We start from the raw sequence: 16,127 nt of genomic DNA, 5'->3' as shown, positions 1-16,127 counted from the left end.
AGTGACTCTACCTCCCTTGGATCCTACTAATCTTCGTTCTATTTTCTCCAGAATTGGGTTCCATATTGCCTTATCCTTGAATTTAGCTCCCAAAGGAAGACCGAAATACTTCATTGGAAGAGTACCTTGTTTACAGCCAAGGACAATCAACAATAAGTCCAAATTATCCACCATACCAACAAGAACCAACTCTAACTTACCCAAATTTATCTTTAGACCAGAGGCCGCCTCAAACCAAATGAGGATCATACAGAGAAACAGAACTTGATCCAGATCAACACTACAAAAAATCAAAGTGTCATCCGCAAAGAGAAGATGAGACATCACCAATAATCTTCCCTCTTCACAACCCACACCAAAGCTTGACATGTGACCATCATGTACAACTTTATCCAACATTCTCCCAAGGGCTTCCATAACCAGTACAAACAGCAAAGGGGACAATGGGTCACCTTGTCTCAACCCCCTAGAACTCTCAAAAAACCCACAAGGAGAGCCATTTATCAGAATAGAGAAATGAACTGTAGATATACAAAAGAATATCCACTACCGCCATTTAGCAGAGAACCCACCCTTTTCTAGTAACTGCATAAGAAATCTTCAGTTTACATTATCAAAGGCCTTCTCAACATCTAATTTACAAAGAAGCCCTGGCAACGCAATTTTCAATCTACTATCAAGGCATTCATTAGCAATAAGTACAGGGTTAAGAATCTGCCGGTTCCTCACAAAAGCATTTTGTGAAGCTGAAATTATATCTTCCATGATTGTGCGAAGTCTGTTGGCTAAGACCTTAGCAATGATTTTATAAACCCCCAACAAGACTAAAGGGGTGAAAATCCTTAACGTCAATTGCTTCATTTTATTTAGGTATGAGAGTGATGAAAGTTGCATTCAAACTCTTCTCAAACTGACCTTTAGCAAAAAAATGATGAAAAACAACCATAAGATCAGTTTTGAGAATTCCCCAGCAAGCTTGGAAGAAAGCCATTGGAAACCCATCTGGTCAAGGCAAGTTGTCACCATTAAAATTCTTTATGACCTCAAAAATTTCTGCCTCATCGAAGGGTCTATCTAGCCAATTTGCATTATCACCAGATTTCCTAGGAAATACCAAGACTTCTGGAAACGGTCTATCAACTTGCTCCTCAGAGTATAATTTAATAAAGAATTGAGTAATACAATCAGCAATCATAGCTTGATCTAAAGACAAAATTCCATCAACCATAAAGCTCTCAATACCATTATTTCTTCTATGGGAATTAGTCATTCTATGGAAAAATTTGGTATTTGCTTCGCCCTCCCTCAAATGCAGCACCCTAGACTTCTGCCTCCAACTAACCTCTTCTAAAAAAGAGCTTTTCAATATCGGTACGGAGATTAGTTTGTTCTAACTTTTCCTCAGCTATTAAAGGCTGAGTCTCCTCTCTAACATCCAAATCATTCAACTTGTTCCAGAGTTGCTGCTTTTTAATAGTGACATTACCAAACTCCGCTTCGTTCCACTTTTTTAGATCCAACTTCAAAGCTGCCAACTTCTTAGCTAGTATAAAACTCGGGTTGCCTTGGAACAAATAAGATGCCCACCAAGCCTTCACTTTATCAACAAAATTCTCCACCCTCAACCACATATTTTCAAAACGAAAAGGAGTTCTACCTTTCCGATACTTCCCCCCTCCAGCAGAATTGGGAAGTGGTTTGAAAGTACCCTAGATAGTCTTTTTTGGGTAAACATAGAGAAGTGATCTGCCAAGAGTGGCGAGAAAAGAAATTGGTCTATTCTAGAAGCGAAGGAAGTATTGGACCAAGTATACAGACCCCCATCCATAGGTATATCCAACGGCCCATGGAGAGAGATAAAATCAGAAATCCATACATAGCCCGAGTACAACTTGCAGCCCCTAATCTTTCCGATGGGAAGCGGATTATATTGAAGTCCCCTCCTAAACACCATGGCAAATCCCACCAACTAATCAGCCCTGTCAGCTCCTCCCACATTTTCCTACACCTCTTATTCAAATTTGGCCCATATACTCCTGTAAACGCCCACTCAAATTGATTTCCAACAATTTTAAATTTGCATAAAACAGAAAAATACCCCATTGCTTCCTCCACTTTTTCCACCACTCTTCAGTCCCACATCAGAACAATATCTCCAGAAGCACCTTCAAAACCTAGGTATAGCCAATCTACATATGGACAACCCCATATACTTTGAACAATTCCTCTAGTTATCCATTCAAGTTTAGTCTCCTGCAAACATACAATATCAGCCCTCCAGGTACGCAACAAGTTACGAATCTGAAGCCTCCTCTCAACCACATTCAAACCTCTGACATTCTAGGAAAGTATCTTCAAATTCATTTCGAAACAGATAGTGCCCATTCCCTATTAGAACCGTTACGCCTAGATGAAGTAGAACCATAATTAATCAAACTAAACAGACCCTTCAACTCTCTTATACCTTTCAATCCTACACTCTTCAAGTCACGTGCTTTTTTCTCCAAAGTAGCCCTACAATGTAGTTCAGCCTCAACAGCTAACAAGAAATTTTTCACTTGATTTTCCAAACCTTGTAAGGACACGCCCAGGAAGTTATCAAACCCATTGAATCTACTTTGGAACCACTCAGAGTAAGATTCTTTCCTCACTGGATTCTCCACACCCACAACTTCTTGTCCTTCCATGGCTAAGGGTAGTGAAAAAGCTAGTGGTTCCACTGCTAGAGGTGACAAACCCCCTTCGTTAGGTAGCTCAGCAGCCTCCGAATGGGTGTTTGAAACCCAATCCTCCACAAGTACTTCATCACCCTCAAATTGAACTGATGACACCTCCAAAGAATTTGGAGACCTCAATGGAACCAAGGCCAGCTGATTTTGCTCTTAAGACCTCTGTGACTTGACCCGGTGGTAGAGAAATTTGTATCGAAACCGCCACTCTCCTTCCATCTCGTAATTCAAGCACCCACTGCTCTGAATTCCCCCATTTCTTGACAACATTGCCGAAATGTTCCTAAAGTAACAATATGATGTCTCGCTGCAAGTTAACTTCACCTTTAGAGATGGTTGCTGACACATCAGTCTCTTCGGAGCCGAGAGATTCTATATCGGCCCCATCAATGCCGAGAAACTCAATCTCGGCATTATCAGAGAGTTTCATTAGCTGGGCTAGCATCGAAGAGCTGCAAGGAACAACTTGAAAATGCTTCAGCTCGACAATCACTACCTCGCAGCTTTTAGATCCTCGCTCAGAGCTCACTGAGACCGACGGCAAAGAGATCCTAGTGTTTTGGGTCTCGTTAGAGCACTTGCAGCAGTGGAGTTAAATAGCTATATAACTATTTTAGCTCCACCAAAACACCAAAAAGAAGCATGCAGCAGTGGAGCTAAATCTATATTTTTTTAGCTCATTGCTACAGTGCACATCTATAGATAGATGTGCACTATTCATGAGAGCTAAAAAAAAAATAATTTTTTATTTTGTGTTCACATTACCTTTTTATTGTGGTGTTTTTATTGTAGTAAGATGTATTATTTTATTGTGGTAGATATATTATTTTATTGTGATGTTTATATTATTTTATTGTGTTGAAAGCTAAAATAGATCCACTGCTGCAGCATGTGTTTAGGTAAAATAGATAAAGTAACTTTTGATGGAGCTAAATTGCTAAATTTTTAGCTCTACTGCTGTGGATGCTCTTAGATGGGAAAGAAAAAGGGTGGGTTTGTTTTGGCTTGGGCCGCCATACTGAAATGCGCTTGGGAATAGCGGTTTGGTGATTAGGCTTTGGTTTGAAGGGAGCTGAAGGCTTAACAAATTTTTTAAAACTTTGTTCCTTGGGCTTTACATTTCAGCCCACTTCCTAGACTTTGGACCACTGAACTTTCCACACACCATCCGGCCCATGCTCCACTCTCATGCTCACATCCAGTGATAAATGAGGTTCAGTGCTGCTGCCAACAGTCTTTAATCTCAAGCGTGAATTTAGTTTCAAAATCGGTTTTTCTTTCTCGGCGATCAAATCGCGAGTATCATGGCTATGATTGTGCAAATTCGATTTGTTTGTATTTTCAAAATTTGGCGTTAATGGCTTTCCTTTCATGCTACCACCACCATATTTCCGATCAGCCTCCGCCGTCGCCAACAGTAATGATTTCTCCACTGTCGGTCTCAGGACATATTGAGGTTGTTTGATGACTAGCGTCTCAGGAGCAATGGCTTTCCACAGATGAAGTCCAAACCCTCTCCACCCACTACCCAATCTACCTTCTGGCACCACGATAAAGCCTTTCCAACAACCATGGACAAGTTCCGAGATCATAAGAAAACTGCCATGTGCATTGGAACCTAGTTGTAAAATAAATACTTTTATCACCATCTCTGAAGGTTCGTGCAAAATTACCCGTAGTTACATTGGACATGAGATCCTCCACAATAGCTAGCAAACACTTTGCACTCTCTTTGCCCATGAAAACTGATCAGAGTGAATCTCAATTTCTCTCATAAATACGTAACATATAATAAGTGCCTCCCTCCTCAACAAAGAATTCCAAAGTCTTGGACTCAACGAAAAAGAAAATGGAACCTCCCATAACAACAGAGTAAAAACCTCAAATTTTGTGACTAATCCGAGGTAGTCAGGCCTCTATATGACTTGCAATAACATGACCCCAATTGCCTATAAAAACTCATGAATGATCCCATATCAGAGAAAAACACCAGTTTTATTATTTTAAATTTTCTCTCAGAGGAGATTGGATTATTGTAGACTACTATTTTTAAATTCAGATAGGGATGAGATTTCAGTTTCAATAGGAATTAGTTTTTAGATCAGCTTCAGTTTTAGTTAGGATTATCTTTTATTCCTAAAAGCTCTATAAAAGGTTTCTAGATGGTTGTATTTGGGAGACAATCAATTAATGAAATTTCAAATCGAAGATTTTCCAAATGTTGGGTGTTGATTCCTAACACCTTAGGTGCAGCCTAAGTTTTCTTGCTTGGTGCTGATTCCAGGTGACCCCTAGGTGCTGATTTTTAGGGTTATCTTTTAATTTTCTTGTTCTTTTATTTTCCTCCTGATTGTCCTGCATCAATGGTCAAGTCAAAATACTCAGTGGTTGCACTACACCTTTTTCTGCACTAAAGCTAAATCAGGTTTTATATACAATAGTTGAATCTTTGTGATAAAATTTCAGCTTTAAGTGCATGTCAGACATTAGTTTGCAACATATAATTTCTTGCAAATAGAAAAGGCTAGGCATATGAAAGTTTAGCAGACAACTCAATAATAACTTTTTTCCAAAAGCATCGCACATCTCAAATTGTCATCATACCAATGTAATGGTTGTAAAAAATTGTTGAAACAAGAGATAATAATAAATACTGGAGCACGTATTTGCATTCTAGTGTATATAAGTGATAACTAATTGCAAACATTATATAGGGGATTAGAAAAAAGAAAAAGAAATAGAAGATACCAACCCCCCACCCCTCCCAAAAAAATAATAATAAATAAATAAAGTTTAGGTACATTACCGGTCTTAGAGTTGGTGGTGACAAAATATGCAATAATGGAGAAACCAAGTCTTCTACAAAGGCCTTAGTAGACAGATGCCTTGAAATATATGGTGGAATTTTGTTGTGCCAAGACCTTATAGCCTCCATCTTTTCCAGCCACATTGTTCGACATCTGAAGGTTTGTAAAGATCCAATAGTAAGAAATGGTAAAGATTATGCTTTACATCAGGTTGTACCGTTGTAGTAGATCTTAAGATACCTTTGATATGACTTAGGCCATTCAATGTTTGGTTTTTGAACTTGGGCTACTAGACGATGTACTGCAATTGCACAAGGAGGCAGATAAACTGCAGCAAAGAGAAAATGAGTTTAGAAGTAGATGATTGAAATTATCTCCAATAGTGGAAGGTAATAAATAATAGATACTGCAGGTCTTTACCATAAATAGGCATCTGCTGTGTACGCAATATATATTGGTGCATCAGATCAGAAACACCAAGGCTATTTAAGCACTTGACCTTCACACAACATAAGTAAAAAGTCACCTGACTTGTACTAACAACAGATTCGGTAAAGCCCAATATAATACAGACAAACTCATGTAATTAAGGCTTACAGTTTTTTGCATCACTGGATCATGATAATGGAGCTGCAAAAAGTTTTCATGGATCCCATCCAATATCAAATCATAGTCACCACTGCACAGATTGGCCACTTCAGCAAGATGGTTTTTATATAGAACATAAGACAAACATATGTTCACAAAAACTAACTACGTACCGGCTAGATATGAGAGAGTGCAAAAGGTCAAACTCATTGGATACACTGCTGGAACTATTATTAGATTTTAGTTGCCGCTTGATTTTTCTCCTTTGGAAAATCTAAAGATATTTGCATCATAAAAGAAAAATGTTGAAATGAATGATAAGTATCTATAAAACCACATTATGGAATTTCCTGCTCTGCATTACCTCCTTCCAGATATCAAAAACACTTTTTGACATGTCCTTTCGACCAACCACTTGAGAACTGATTTCCAACTGAAAGCCAGTAAAACATGTTAGTAAATCAAACTAACATTAAATCACTCAACCAAAATGCTCTTATTACAAAGTATAAAAATAAATAAATAAATAATTCCCCCCATACATTTTTCTCAAAATTCAGCACTAATTGGTTAGGATTAGTAGGTTATACATCCTATGTAATCTACTAGTCCTTTTTTAATAAATTATTTTAACAACCAAAAAACATTAATCACATTTTTGATCCCTCCCACCCCCCCCCCAACACACACACACACACACACACACACACACACACACACACAAAAGAAACAAACAAACAATTAATAGATTTAATTTTTTTTTCTATTTTCTAATAAAGTAATTGTGGGGAGTAAAAGAACCCAAGTGAGCATATGGGCCATTGGGCTGCAACATAGAGGGCCGACCTGCTCCAGGATTAAGCTCTATGATTTGGCCCATACGCCGAGGGTCCGGGGATACAGCCGAGGACGAGTTTTCTCCTCGGAAAAGCCCTAGAGAATTCAAAGTTTCATTATGAAGGTCAAAGCACAACTCTGGAAAGACCAGTGGTTAAAAGGGGACATCCTGAATCTTCTAGATGCACCAGTATTAAAGAAAATATCAAGGGTAAAGGCTGCCACCTCCGCATTAAAGGCTCTGCACCTACCTCCCTGGCCGCATTAATGGGGAGGTGACCCCTGAACAGTGAGGTGGAAACTTCTAGTCACTGTTCGAAATGTATCAGGGAAGGAAGTATAAAAGGGGGGTAAAGGCCAAAGAAAAGGGGGCGGTAGCTAAGAAAGAAATTGAGAAAGTGTAATCTTTAAGGAAGAAGTAGAAATAATAAAGAAGTAGTCCTCGGCTCGAGCCCGAGGAGATCCATTGCAATTATTGTTCGTTGTTTACTTGTGTTTATTTATAAAAGTTTGTTATCAAGCTCCCAGTACTTCTAACCTAGGTTTCAAGCCCACACTCTACAAATTTTTATTGTTTAAGGTTCATTGGGCCTGAGCCCGTGATCGTCTTTGGGTCCAGGTGCAATTGTGCACTTACAGTAATCCGATATTTTTTATAAGTAAAATTTTTATTGACTAAAAGAAGAAAAAGAGGCACCTCCACGTACACGGGTTGTGTCCAGAAAATGCAACATAAATTAGTTAAAATTACAACAATCAAGAAAATCCAGCAAATTAGAGAAAGAATGACCGCTTAAAGCAGCCATCCAATCATACAGAGCGCGTAAAAAAATCAGCTTGAGACACACTATAGATTGTTCAAGACCTTTGAACGTCTGATTATTCCTTTACTTCCAAATAATCCACATGATGCACAGAGGGATTGCATTCCAAATATCACCATTAGGGTGCCTAGCAAACAGCCCCTTCCAATAGGCCAATAGGCTATCAAATCAACCACCCTTTTAGGCATAACCCACTGCAGCCCATATAAGCATAAAATGAAAGACCATAGATCTCTAGCCATATCACAATGTAATAGTAAATGGCTTTTCCAATAGTTAACAATCATAACAGCCGCTGTCAGGATGATTAGATTATTAGGATTATGAAATTCAACCATAGATCAAACTCCCTGTCCAATCCTAACATTTTCTCTACCACAAGAAGTGGACTTTTAGGACAAAATCCACTACTTAACAGCTATAAATACTTCCTTTCCTAGACTTAACTGGCTGGTATTGTATCCAACTCCGATCAAGTGTGCAAACTGATACAAGCAGGATAATGGTGGAGCCGAAGATTTGACTGGTTTTCGGATTCTCGATATCAAGCGTTTGTAGAAGGAGAAAACTCCCCTCTACCTGAAACTTATGTCTTCAATCAGCACAACCAACACAAACAAGAATATAATTCTAATTTTGTTTTTTTTAAACGATTGCAGAGTCTAGCCAAAACCATCATCTTTACCATGAAAGCTGTGTTTAAATTGACAAATAGTTTGGAGAAGAGATTATATTCTTACCACATTGAGGGTTTCATTCTTCTTGTTGAGGAACTGGAGAGTATTCAAGCATGAGCGTATATCACATTCTGTAAGATGAAAACAAGAAGGCTGAAGAGAATAGAAGTAAATCAAATGGTAGGAAAATTACCATTGTAAATTATAAATACTTTTCATTAAATTGTAACATTTTAGATTGTAATAGGCATAGACTTTGAAGTCCAAACTGGGAACCAAGAAAGACTGTAAATAGTACTCCAAGCATATATATGATATCAAAGTTAGACTTTTGGCATTATAAATATCATGATTGATCAAATAGGATAATTCGGACTCTCAAAACATGAAGATATGACTCACCTGTATATTCTACAAGCGCAGTAAGAGCAATGGAACTCATTTTCATGCCCTCCTTGTTACATATATATTTGAGCCTATAATAACCCATTTTGGAAAATATTTACAAATGTAAGATGAGAAAGGCATAAAACTTGTTAAACAGAAACAAAAATGCTATCAGAGATGTGTTGTTACTAACATGTTCTAATATGGAGAAGAGATTTACATGAAACATAAGGGCAAAGAAATCTCTCAGATTTGTCTTTAATACTTTGATGTAACATAATTCATAAAATAGACAATAATATGTCATTACTACTTCAAAATACATACTAAACAAAACCCAACAAAAGCTAGTAATTCTAACTATGTTTATCCAAAGACAGAAAACCTCATTATTCACTAAACTAATTTAACGTCCTATAAAAAGTTAAGGGTTGTAATTATAGGATTGTTATAAGATCAACTAGACTCTAACATATAGACTATTAGGCAATCAAAAGGCATAACCATAATGTGGGCATAGTTGAAATAGAAATGTTAAAATAGACCAGTGCAACAACAGGAGAGATTAAATGGGAAATGAAGATATTTGTACAAAAGTAATGATCACCAGTCAAAGATTAGGGGAAAGTCACTGAAGATAGTTTAGTGTGTGTGTGACAAAGATTTCTAAATGCATCAATGTGAAAGAGTTGAGTAAAATGGACTTTAGTGAGACAAAAAATAAGGTGGTAGAAGTAGCGAGAAAGGACACGATGATCAAAGACAACAGATGACTGGCTTCACTTAGGGTTACATGTCAAAAAAAGATTCATGTAGCCAACTACTGTTAGTTGGAATTAAAGCCTAGTAAAGTCAGTTAAAAATTGAATACAGAAGCGATAATGAAAATGCTTGCGTTATAATAATACAGTAGTTAACAATACTTGAGGCGGATCATCACCTGCTTACTACACGACTAACTGTTGGTTGAACAAATACATGAACCCTGTAAGAAAGCAAGTATACATCATAAAGCAACTTAAACACTTAACAAATCCAAATATATGATGAACCTTTTTAATGGTCCGATTTAGTATCATGCACAGATAGAAAATACATTGTGTGAGAAAAGCACCACAAAGATCAGCAAGTAAAGTATTAAAGCCAAATCAGGGCATCAATTAAAACTATTCTAAATTGTTGTTATTTTGTTAAAATTCAAGAGAGAGGGTATATGACCGAATTGACTAACGTAAGTAAGATTTCAAGCTTAAATATTTGCATCAATCAAAATATTTTCTAATTAGATTACCAATCAACCAAAAGCAGAATCAAAAAGTTAAATAAAATAGGAATACAACAGACACTTTGAGCCGTCCAAGCCCTACTAGGACTACTACAATGGGAACCTACACCTAAGAACTTTGCTCAGACCAATCAGTATGGTTAAATAAAATAGTTGCATGCAATATACATGTAGATCAGTATATATTCAAATAAAATATCAAATTAACTTAACTTGCAGGTTTCTCAAAAAGCTTCCCACCAACATTAGGGAGTTGAAATATTTAGACATGATAGGAGGTGGTGCCAAGTTGAATGCATATCAAAAATCAAGGATAGTTTTAGCATATAATTGCAAAATATCGTCAAATGAGTTTGACGGCTTCTATAGAGCAGGTTAAAAACCCATGGCTGCAAAACATATAAAGATAATTGGGGTAAGAGTAAATATAGTTTGTCTCTTTCAGCATGTTAGAAAAATGATTAAATTCATCATTTCCTAATACCTTAAGCTTTGGGGAAAATCAGTAATTTGTCATGATATTAAAGCAAGAGATCCTAAATTCGAAACCCTGCCTTTACTGTAACTCCCATTTAAAATGTTAAAAATCCCACGTGTTGGGCCCCCTTTATGAAGGAGGAGTTTATGCCTACACATGTGGGGGAGTGTTAGAAATACAATTAAATTATTAAATTCATTTATCAAAGTATAATTGTTACCAGGCCCAAAATGTGGGATATTCTACCATTCAGATGCAGTTAGGACAAAAAATACTCAATCTAGATTACCTAACTTCTCATGATTCTATTGTCCTTCACTTGTTCTCTTATCCTTTGTATTTCTGATATAATTCAAGTTTTTGTTTTATGTGCATTGTTCACACTCTGAGTTCATAAAGCTCCACCAACAAATGATGCTACCATGGACACCTTTTCCTTATCATTCTCAGGCTTTCTATAATTCCTTTTCCACTCCATCAAGGTTATGCAGTAAGAACAAAACCAATCAAAATCCCAATCCCAGACTTGATAGAAAATGCAACAAAGCAAGATTTCATCCCTCTGAAAAGGAAACTATACCTTGAGCAAAGACGCCCATTACCAGCATAACCTAGAGTTCATTAGAGTTCCGTAAGGAACACAAACAAAATAAGGCAAAAGTTTCTATCCTAAACCCCTTCATGACTTTCTAACATAAAATAAGGTTAGAAGCTTCAACCTAAATCTCGCTGCTTATCTTCAATCCTTTGCCTCAAGTTGCATAAAATGAGAAATCAAAGAAATAGAATTCTCAGCTCACAACTAAAAGATTTGATTCCATAGGACTCCTGAGAAGGAAGTCATATGTAAATCCTTTTATAATATATGTTCAAGAGGGATATGATCACTATAGAAAGTATTTTCTAGTCATTTTTACCGCCACCACTAGACAACTTGGATAATCAAGAAAGAAACTTCACTATTCTCAGAGTGGAAATAGCTGAAAATATCTCAAATGATACCCTAGAATGCAACCAATGAACCAAGATATGCTAAACCGGTTATGATTCAAGAAATAGGATGAAGTGCAGGGAACATTAAAGGGTTGAATGACTATAAAAATGATTTCTGAAGTAAGGTTCCACATAAGTCATCTTTTTTGTATGGACAACAACTTTAAATTTTATACTGACCGTAGAAGATAACCTAGTTAAACGAAAGCTAGTGCTATAACAGACGGGTGATGTGTAAGGTGGTAGCGAAACAGTTAAGCACTTGTTGCACTGCAGTATTGTTAGAGTTTGTACCCTAAAATCCAATTTATTGGCATGTTATAAATAATTAAATTGTTTAATTATATGAGATTATTTATATATGAACTAATTGGACATTACCATATAGTCTTTGAGATGCATTGTATGTGATTTAGTTACAGAAGATATAAATCACAAGTTCCTTGTAAACTCAAAAACGTAGTTTGTAGTTGGTGATGAAATTGGGTGTTTAATCTGCGAAGACTATAACATGTCAACTACAATAGTTTGTCTTGATCATGGAAGTGAAGTTTTCTAGTTAATGTGTTGGTTTGTCTTAAGTGTGTAAGGCACATTGAACTAAACCATTGTGAGATTAATTATTTAATAAGCAACTGTCTCCTAAATAATAAATCTCATAACTTCTATTTTCATATACTCTCAATCTTGAGAGGATTGTGAACCCGATCATGAAATTTAGGTTGCTTTGATATATCAAGATTAATCAAAACCTCAGTATGTTTGGTAACTGCACGTAATGCTCAGGGAACACATGTCCTCAAGATGGAATCCATAATCTCTTTCTATAGAGACACAAAATATCCTCTTGAGATAAGTTTAATAGAAATTGGTTATTCAAAGTGGTGGGTCCAACCACTAGTAAAGAGTTACTAAATTTTAGATGTAATAAAATTAGATTTCATAAAATATATGAATAACTAAAAGATTAAACCAGGGACTCAAAGAATAAAATAGTGATTTATAAAGTAATAGTTTATTATGACTTTGGTCACTATGGATGTTTCATGGAGGGGTCAAATGATATTACATTAGAGTCTTGGGATATAAATTAAAGCCTAGAGTGCAATTATATTTTCATAGTGGTACTTATTATATAATTAATGGTAATTTTGAGTTTGTCAAAAGTTGATGGAAGCCTGAAGCTCATTGGAGCTAAAGCCTTATATGTCCCATTGATCTCATTCCAAGGCACATACTAAAGCCCAATTGAGTTGGCCTAAAAGGATAACCCAATTAGATAATCAGTTGTTTATTTAATAAGAGTTATTAAATAAACTAATAAAGTAACTGTTTTTAGACAATTAAAACGTACTAAAGAAGGGAAAAAAAATGTTTTTTCTCTTTGATTGAGAGACTACACATCTTGAGCACCATGTGAAATTGGGATGAAGATTGAAGGTCTTCTCAAGATACTATCTACTTGTTTTTTATTTTCACTACATCAAGGTACACTATCTATTCTTTGTTCTAGAATTCAAAGTTGTATGTTATTTCTCATGATGAAGTAGATCCTTGTATTGCTTCTTCTGCTTGTTTGTATGAGATGCAAAACTATATTTTCCAACAAGTATAACTAGAGAACTATGGGCTTTTGGGGTACTTTGGGTAATGCCAAGCATGTAATTGATTTGTTGACAATCTAGAGGGGGGATGGTTGGACGTCACCAAAACAGGGTTGTGTGGCAAGCTACATTGCATTGAATTATGTGGACCTCAAGAGTGTTCATTTGTATTTCTTTAAGAGTGCTCACATTTGAGAAATCCTTCTTTCTAATTAAATATTCGCTTACTTAACCCAAAAAAAAAAAAAAAAAAAGAATGAAGTGCTTTTTGAGATGTGATATATACAGCAAATTAAAACTACGTTTTTCCCACATTTACATGAAGTATTAAATTTACAATAAGCTTAAAACTTGAGCAGATTCATTAGACATCGTATGTATATTTATTAAAACTTTTGAGATGTGACTATGTAACATTGTTTGTTCCATATGCAACAAAGTAATGACTTGTCAGATCAACGGTCTAATATCCACAGCCTCCACCCCCCTCAAAAAAAAAAAAGTGAAAGACAGTTTTGCCCTTAAAATACATTTTAGTTCTGAATAAAATCATAATTTAAATTTATCAAAATTGGAAGTACAAGGATGTATTAGATTCCCATATTACAGCTTAGTATTTCACAAAACTTATTGCACATGATATTATAAGTAATAGCAAGAGAAACTTACTTTGCTACCTGACGCAATGGTCTCAAGACAGGTGCATACAGATCATTACATATGCAAATCACCTACAAAGACACCCCATTATAATTATATTTGGGACAAATATTTAGTAGACTATGAATGACTATCTCTAACTCACAGGTCTAGACAGTGAAGCAGTTTTACGTCCCTTCTTGGAAGATTTCTTTCCTGGTTGTTCTTCTTTAGCAACATTTTCCTTCCCCATATCAGACTTCTTTTCAGCAGACACCTACACGAACAACATTCTAACCAGATTAGATAACATATATATGAAGCAGAACAATAAATGAAGCAACATGGTCTAATGCTGAGGTGCGCAGTTCCATGCTCATTATAATCTGAGAAGATTGAATACAAGACAGGGATGGCCCCAATTGAAAAGACCAAAGAAGACGCAAAGATATCAAAGTACGTGAAAATCTATTGTCTGATGATAATGATGCAGTTTCAAATCTTACATTCAACTCCTAGTTTTCATAATCTCAGAGATCCTAACACTACGAATCTAAAAAGAAGAAAAGGTAATTTTAGTAACAAACTTAATCAAAATAGATTAAATGGGACTTAGTTGTTAAGCTCACGGAATCCTACAATCGGAATTCTAACAACCTAGGTTAAGAGTATAAGGTTTTAAGGTTTAATTAGGATATTCTTAACGAAATAGAATTACTTTGTTAGAATTGTTTCTAGGTATGTAACTGTACAATTTTTTCATGTCTCACTTTGTTTATATAATACAATGTTGTAATGGTTGTCAAGCAATACAAAAATATATTTTCCTTGTGTTCTTAGATATTAATGGTGAGCGAAGTACAAACCAATAATTTCCTTATTCTGCAGTAAAGAAACAGAACACCAACAGAAGGAAAATGAGAATTTAAAAAAGATAGGAAACAGTATTTAAATATGACCAAGTATATGAATGCATATTCCTAATGCACAGCATAAAAGAAATGTTCTAAAACAATCAAAAACCATATAAATTACCATCTTCACAATAACCTCCACAGCACCCTTGCCCTCACCAAGAGCTCCATCAATTTCATCAATCACCTATGAAAACCACCGTCACAGTCAATTTCCGACTATAATATAACCAACTGTAGAACTTTGGAAAATAAAAAACCAACCAAACACTTTGGCCTTGAGTCAGCCATGACAGAGTTCATCTGGACCACATCCAGAATTTTAGCTTCGATTGTTGATGATGACCGGTCATCACTAGCATTAACCTACATAGCACCAAACTTTTATTAGAACATTTTCAGATATCGGAGAAGATACAGTGATAGAATAATGAAGCTCCAAAATGCAACAGCCTAATACAAATTAACATCAAAAACAAATAAATTGAAAGAAAAAATTTAAGGCAAAATAAAGTTTTAAACTTAATTTACTTGATGATCCATTTGAGAGATGTAATATGAAATGCTCAAAAAAATTAAATCTGATATACCTATTACAAATTATATCCACTGTTAAATCACAACAATTGCAAAATAACCACTATGAAACAAAGCAAAAGATATTAAATGCACAGTGATGTTAATTAAGGCAGGTAGATGAAGTTATTCATCAATATAAATTTAGACAAAGAATGGTGTGACCAAAGAACTCAATTATGAATGTGTGCATGAGTTTAAGGTAAGAACAAAAACCTCCACCACATGATATCCACAATGCTTAGCAGCTACATGTGCAAGTGTAGTCTTTCCAAGCCCTGGAGGACCACAAAGTAAAAGGATCTGCAATGGTCATAAGATTCAGTTGCTATCTGGCTTTCAACACATAAAATCGGCAACAAGTTGAATGTTCAAAAAATTATTATACTACTGCATAAATGCACACGTGATAATGCTAGAATTTATGACGTGCAATAAATGCAAGCACAAAACAAACATCTTGCAAAAGAATTGTAAAGCAACCGACTATAGCTGGCACCTTTAACCAATCTGTGGGAATAGATAGATACAGCAGGAAAACAAACCAAGCCATTCAGAGCATTAACTTTACTGTAAATACTTGTTCCTTTGTCGTTGGAGCTTACATTTCATCTTGTGACTCATTCCTACGGTAGAGCATTCTTCAGACAAATGTATCAATCTATCACAAGCCACTCTGTCATTGTCTGATCACACTCAAAATTATGTATTTACTTATCATATTTTTGCCCCGGTAAGGTGTAAGTCATCGGTATTATTATTTGAAGATTGATATTTTGGCTTTTTCTC

At 35.8% G+C, this 16,127-nt stretch overlaps 1 protein-coding gene across 1 annotated transcript in view; it reads right to left on the bottom strand.

Annotated features, from left to right (window-relative positions):
* The window catches only part of LOC142623305 (uncharacterized), a 41,825-nt gene that overhangs the window by 10,784 nt on the left and 14,914 nt on the right, over nt 1–16,127 (bottom strand). The window contains exons 5-18 of the mRNA XM_075796702.1: nt 15,555–15,641; nt 15,027–15,128; nt 14,884–14,949; nt 14,015–14,125; nt 13,879–13,940; nt 9,790–9,834; nt 8,865–8,938; nt 8,526–8,593; nt 6,489–6,557; nt 6,298–6,398; nt 6,134–6,215; nt 5,957–6,035; nt 5,777–5,864; nt 5,536–5,689 (exon numbers count right to left, since the gene is read on the bottom strand). Coding sequence (XP_075652817.1) covers nt 5,536–5,689; nt 5,777–5,864; nt 5,957–6,035; nt 6,134–6,215; nt 6,298–6,398; nt 6,489–6,557; nt 8,526–8,593; nt 8,865–8,938; nt 9,790–9,834; nt 13,879–13,940; nt 14,015–14,125; nt 14,884–14,949; nt 15,027–15,128; nt 15,555–15,641 — 1,188 coding nt within the window. The remainder of the gene's footprint in view (nt 1–5,535; nt 5,690–5,776; nt 5,865–5,956; nt 6,036–6,133; nt 6,216–6,297; nt 6,399–6,488; nt 6,558–8,525; nt 8,594–8,864; nt 8,939–9,789; nt 9,835–13,878; nt 13,941–14,014; nt 14,126–14,883; nt 14,950–15,026; nt 15,129–15,554; nt 15,642–16,127) is intronic.

The sequence above is a fragment of the Castanea sativa genome, chromosome 2 (genome assembly GCF_040712315.1).
Source record: "Castanea sativa cultivar Marrone di Chiusa Pesio chromosome 2, ASM4071231v1".
Classification (NCBI taxonomy): Eukaryota; Viridiplantae; Streptophyta; class Magnoliopsida; order Fagales; family Fagaceae; genus Castanea; species Castanea sativa.
The sequence above is the reverse complement of the archived record's forward strand: the minus strand, read 5'-3'. Positions and strand labels throughout refer to the sequence as shown.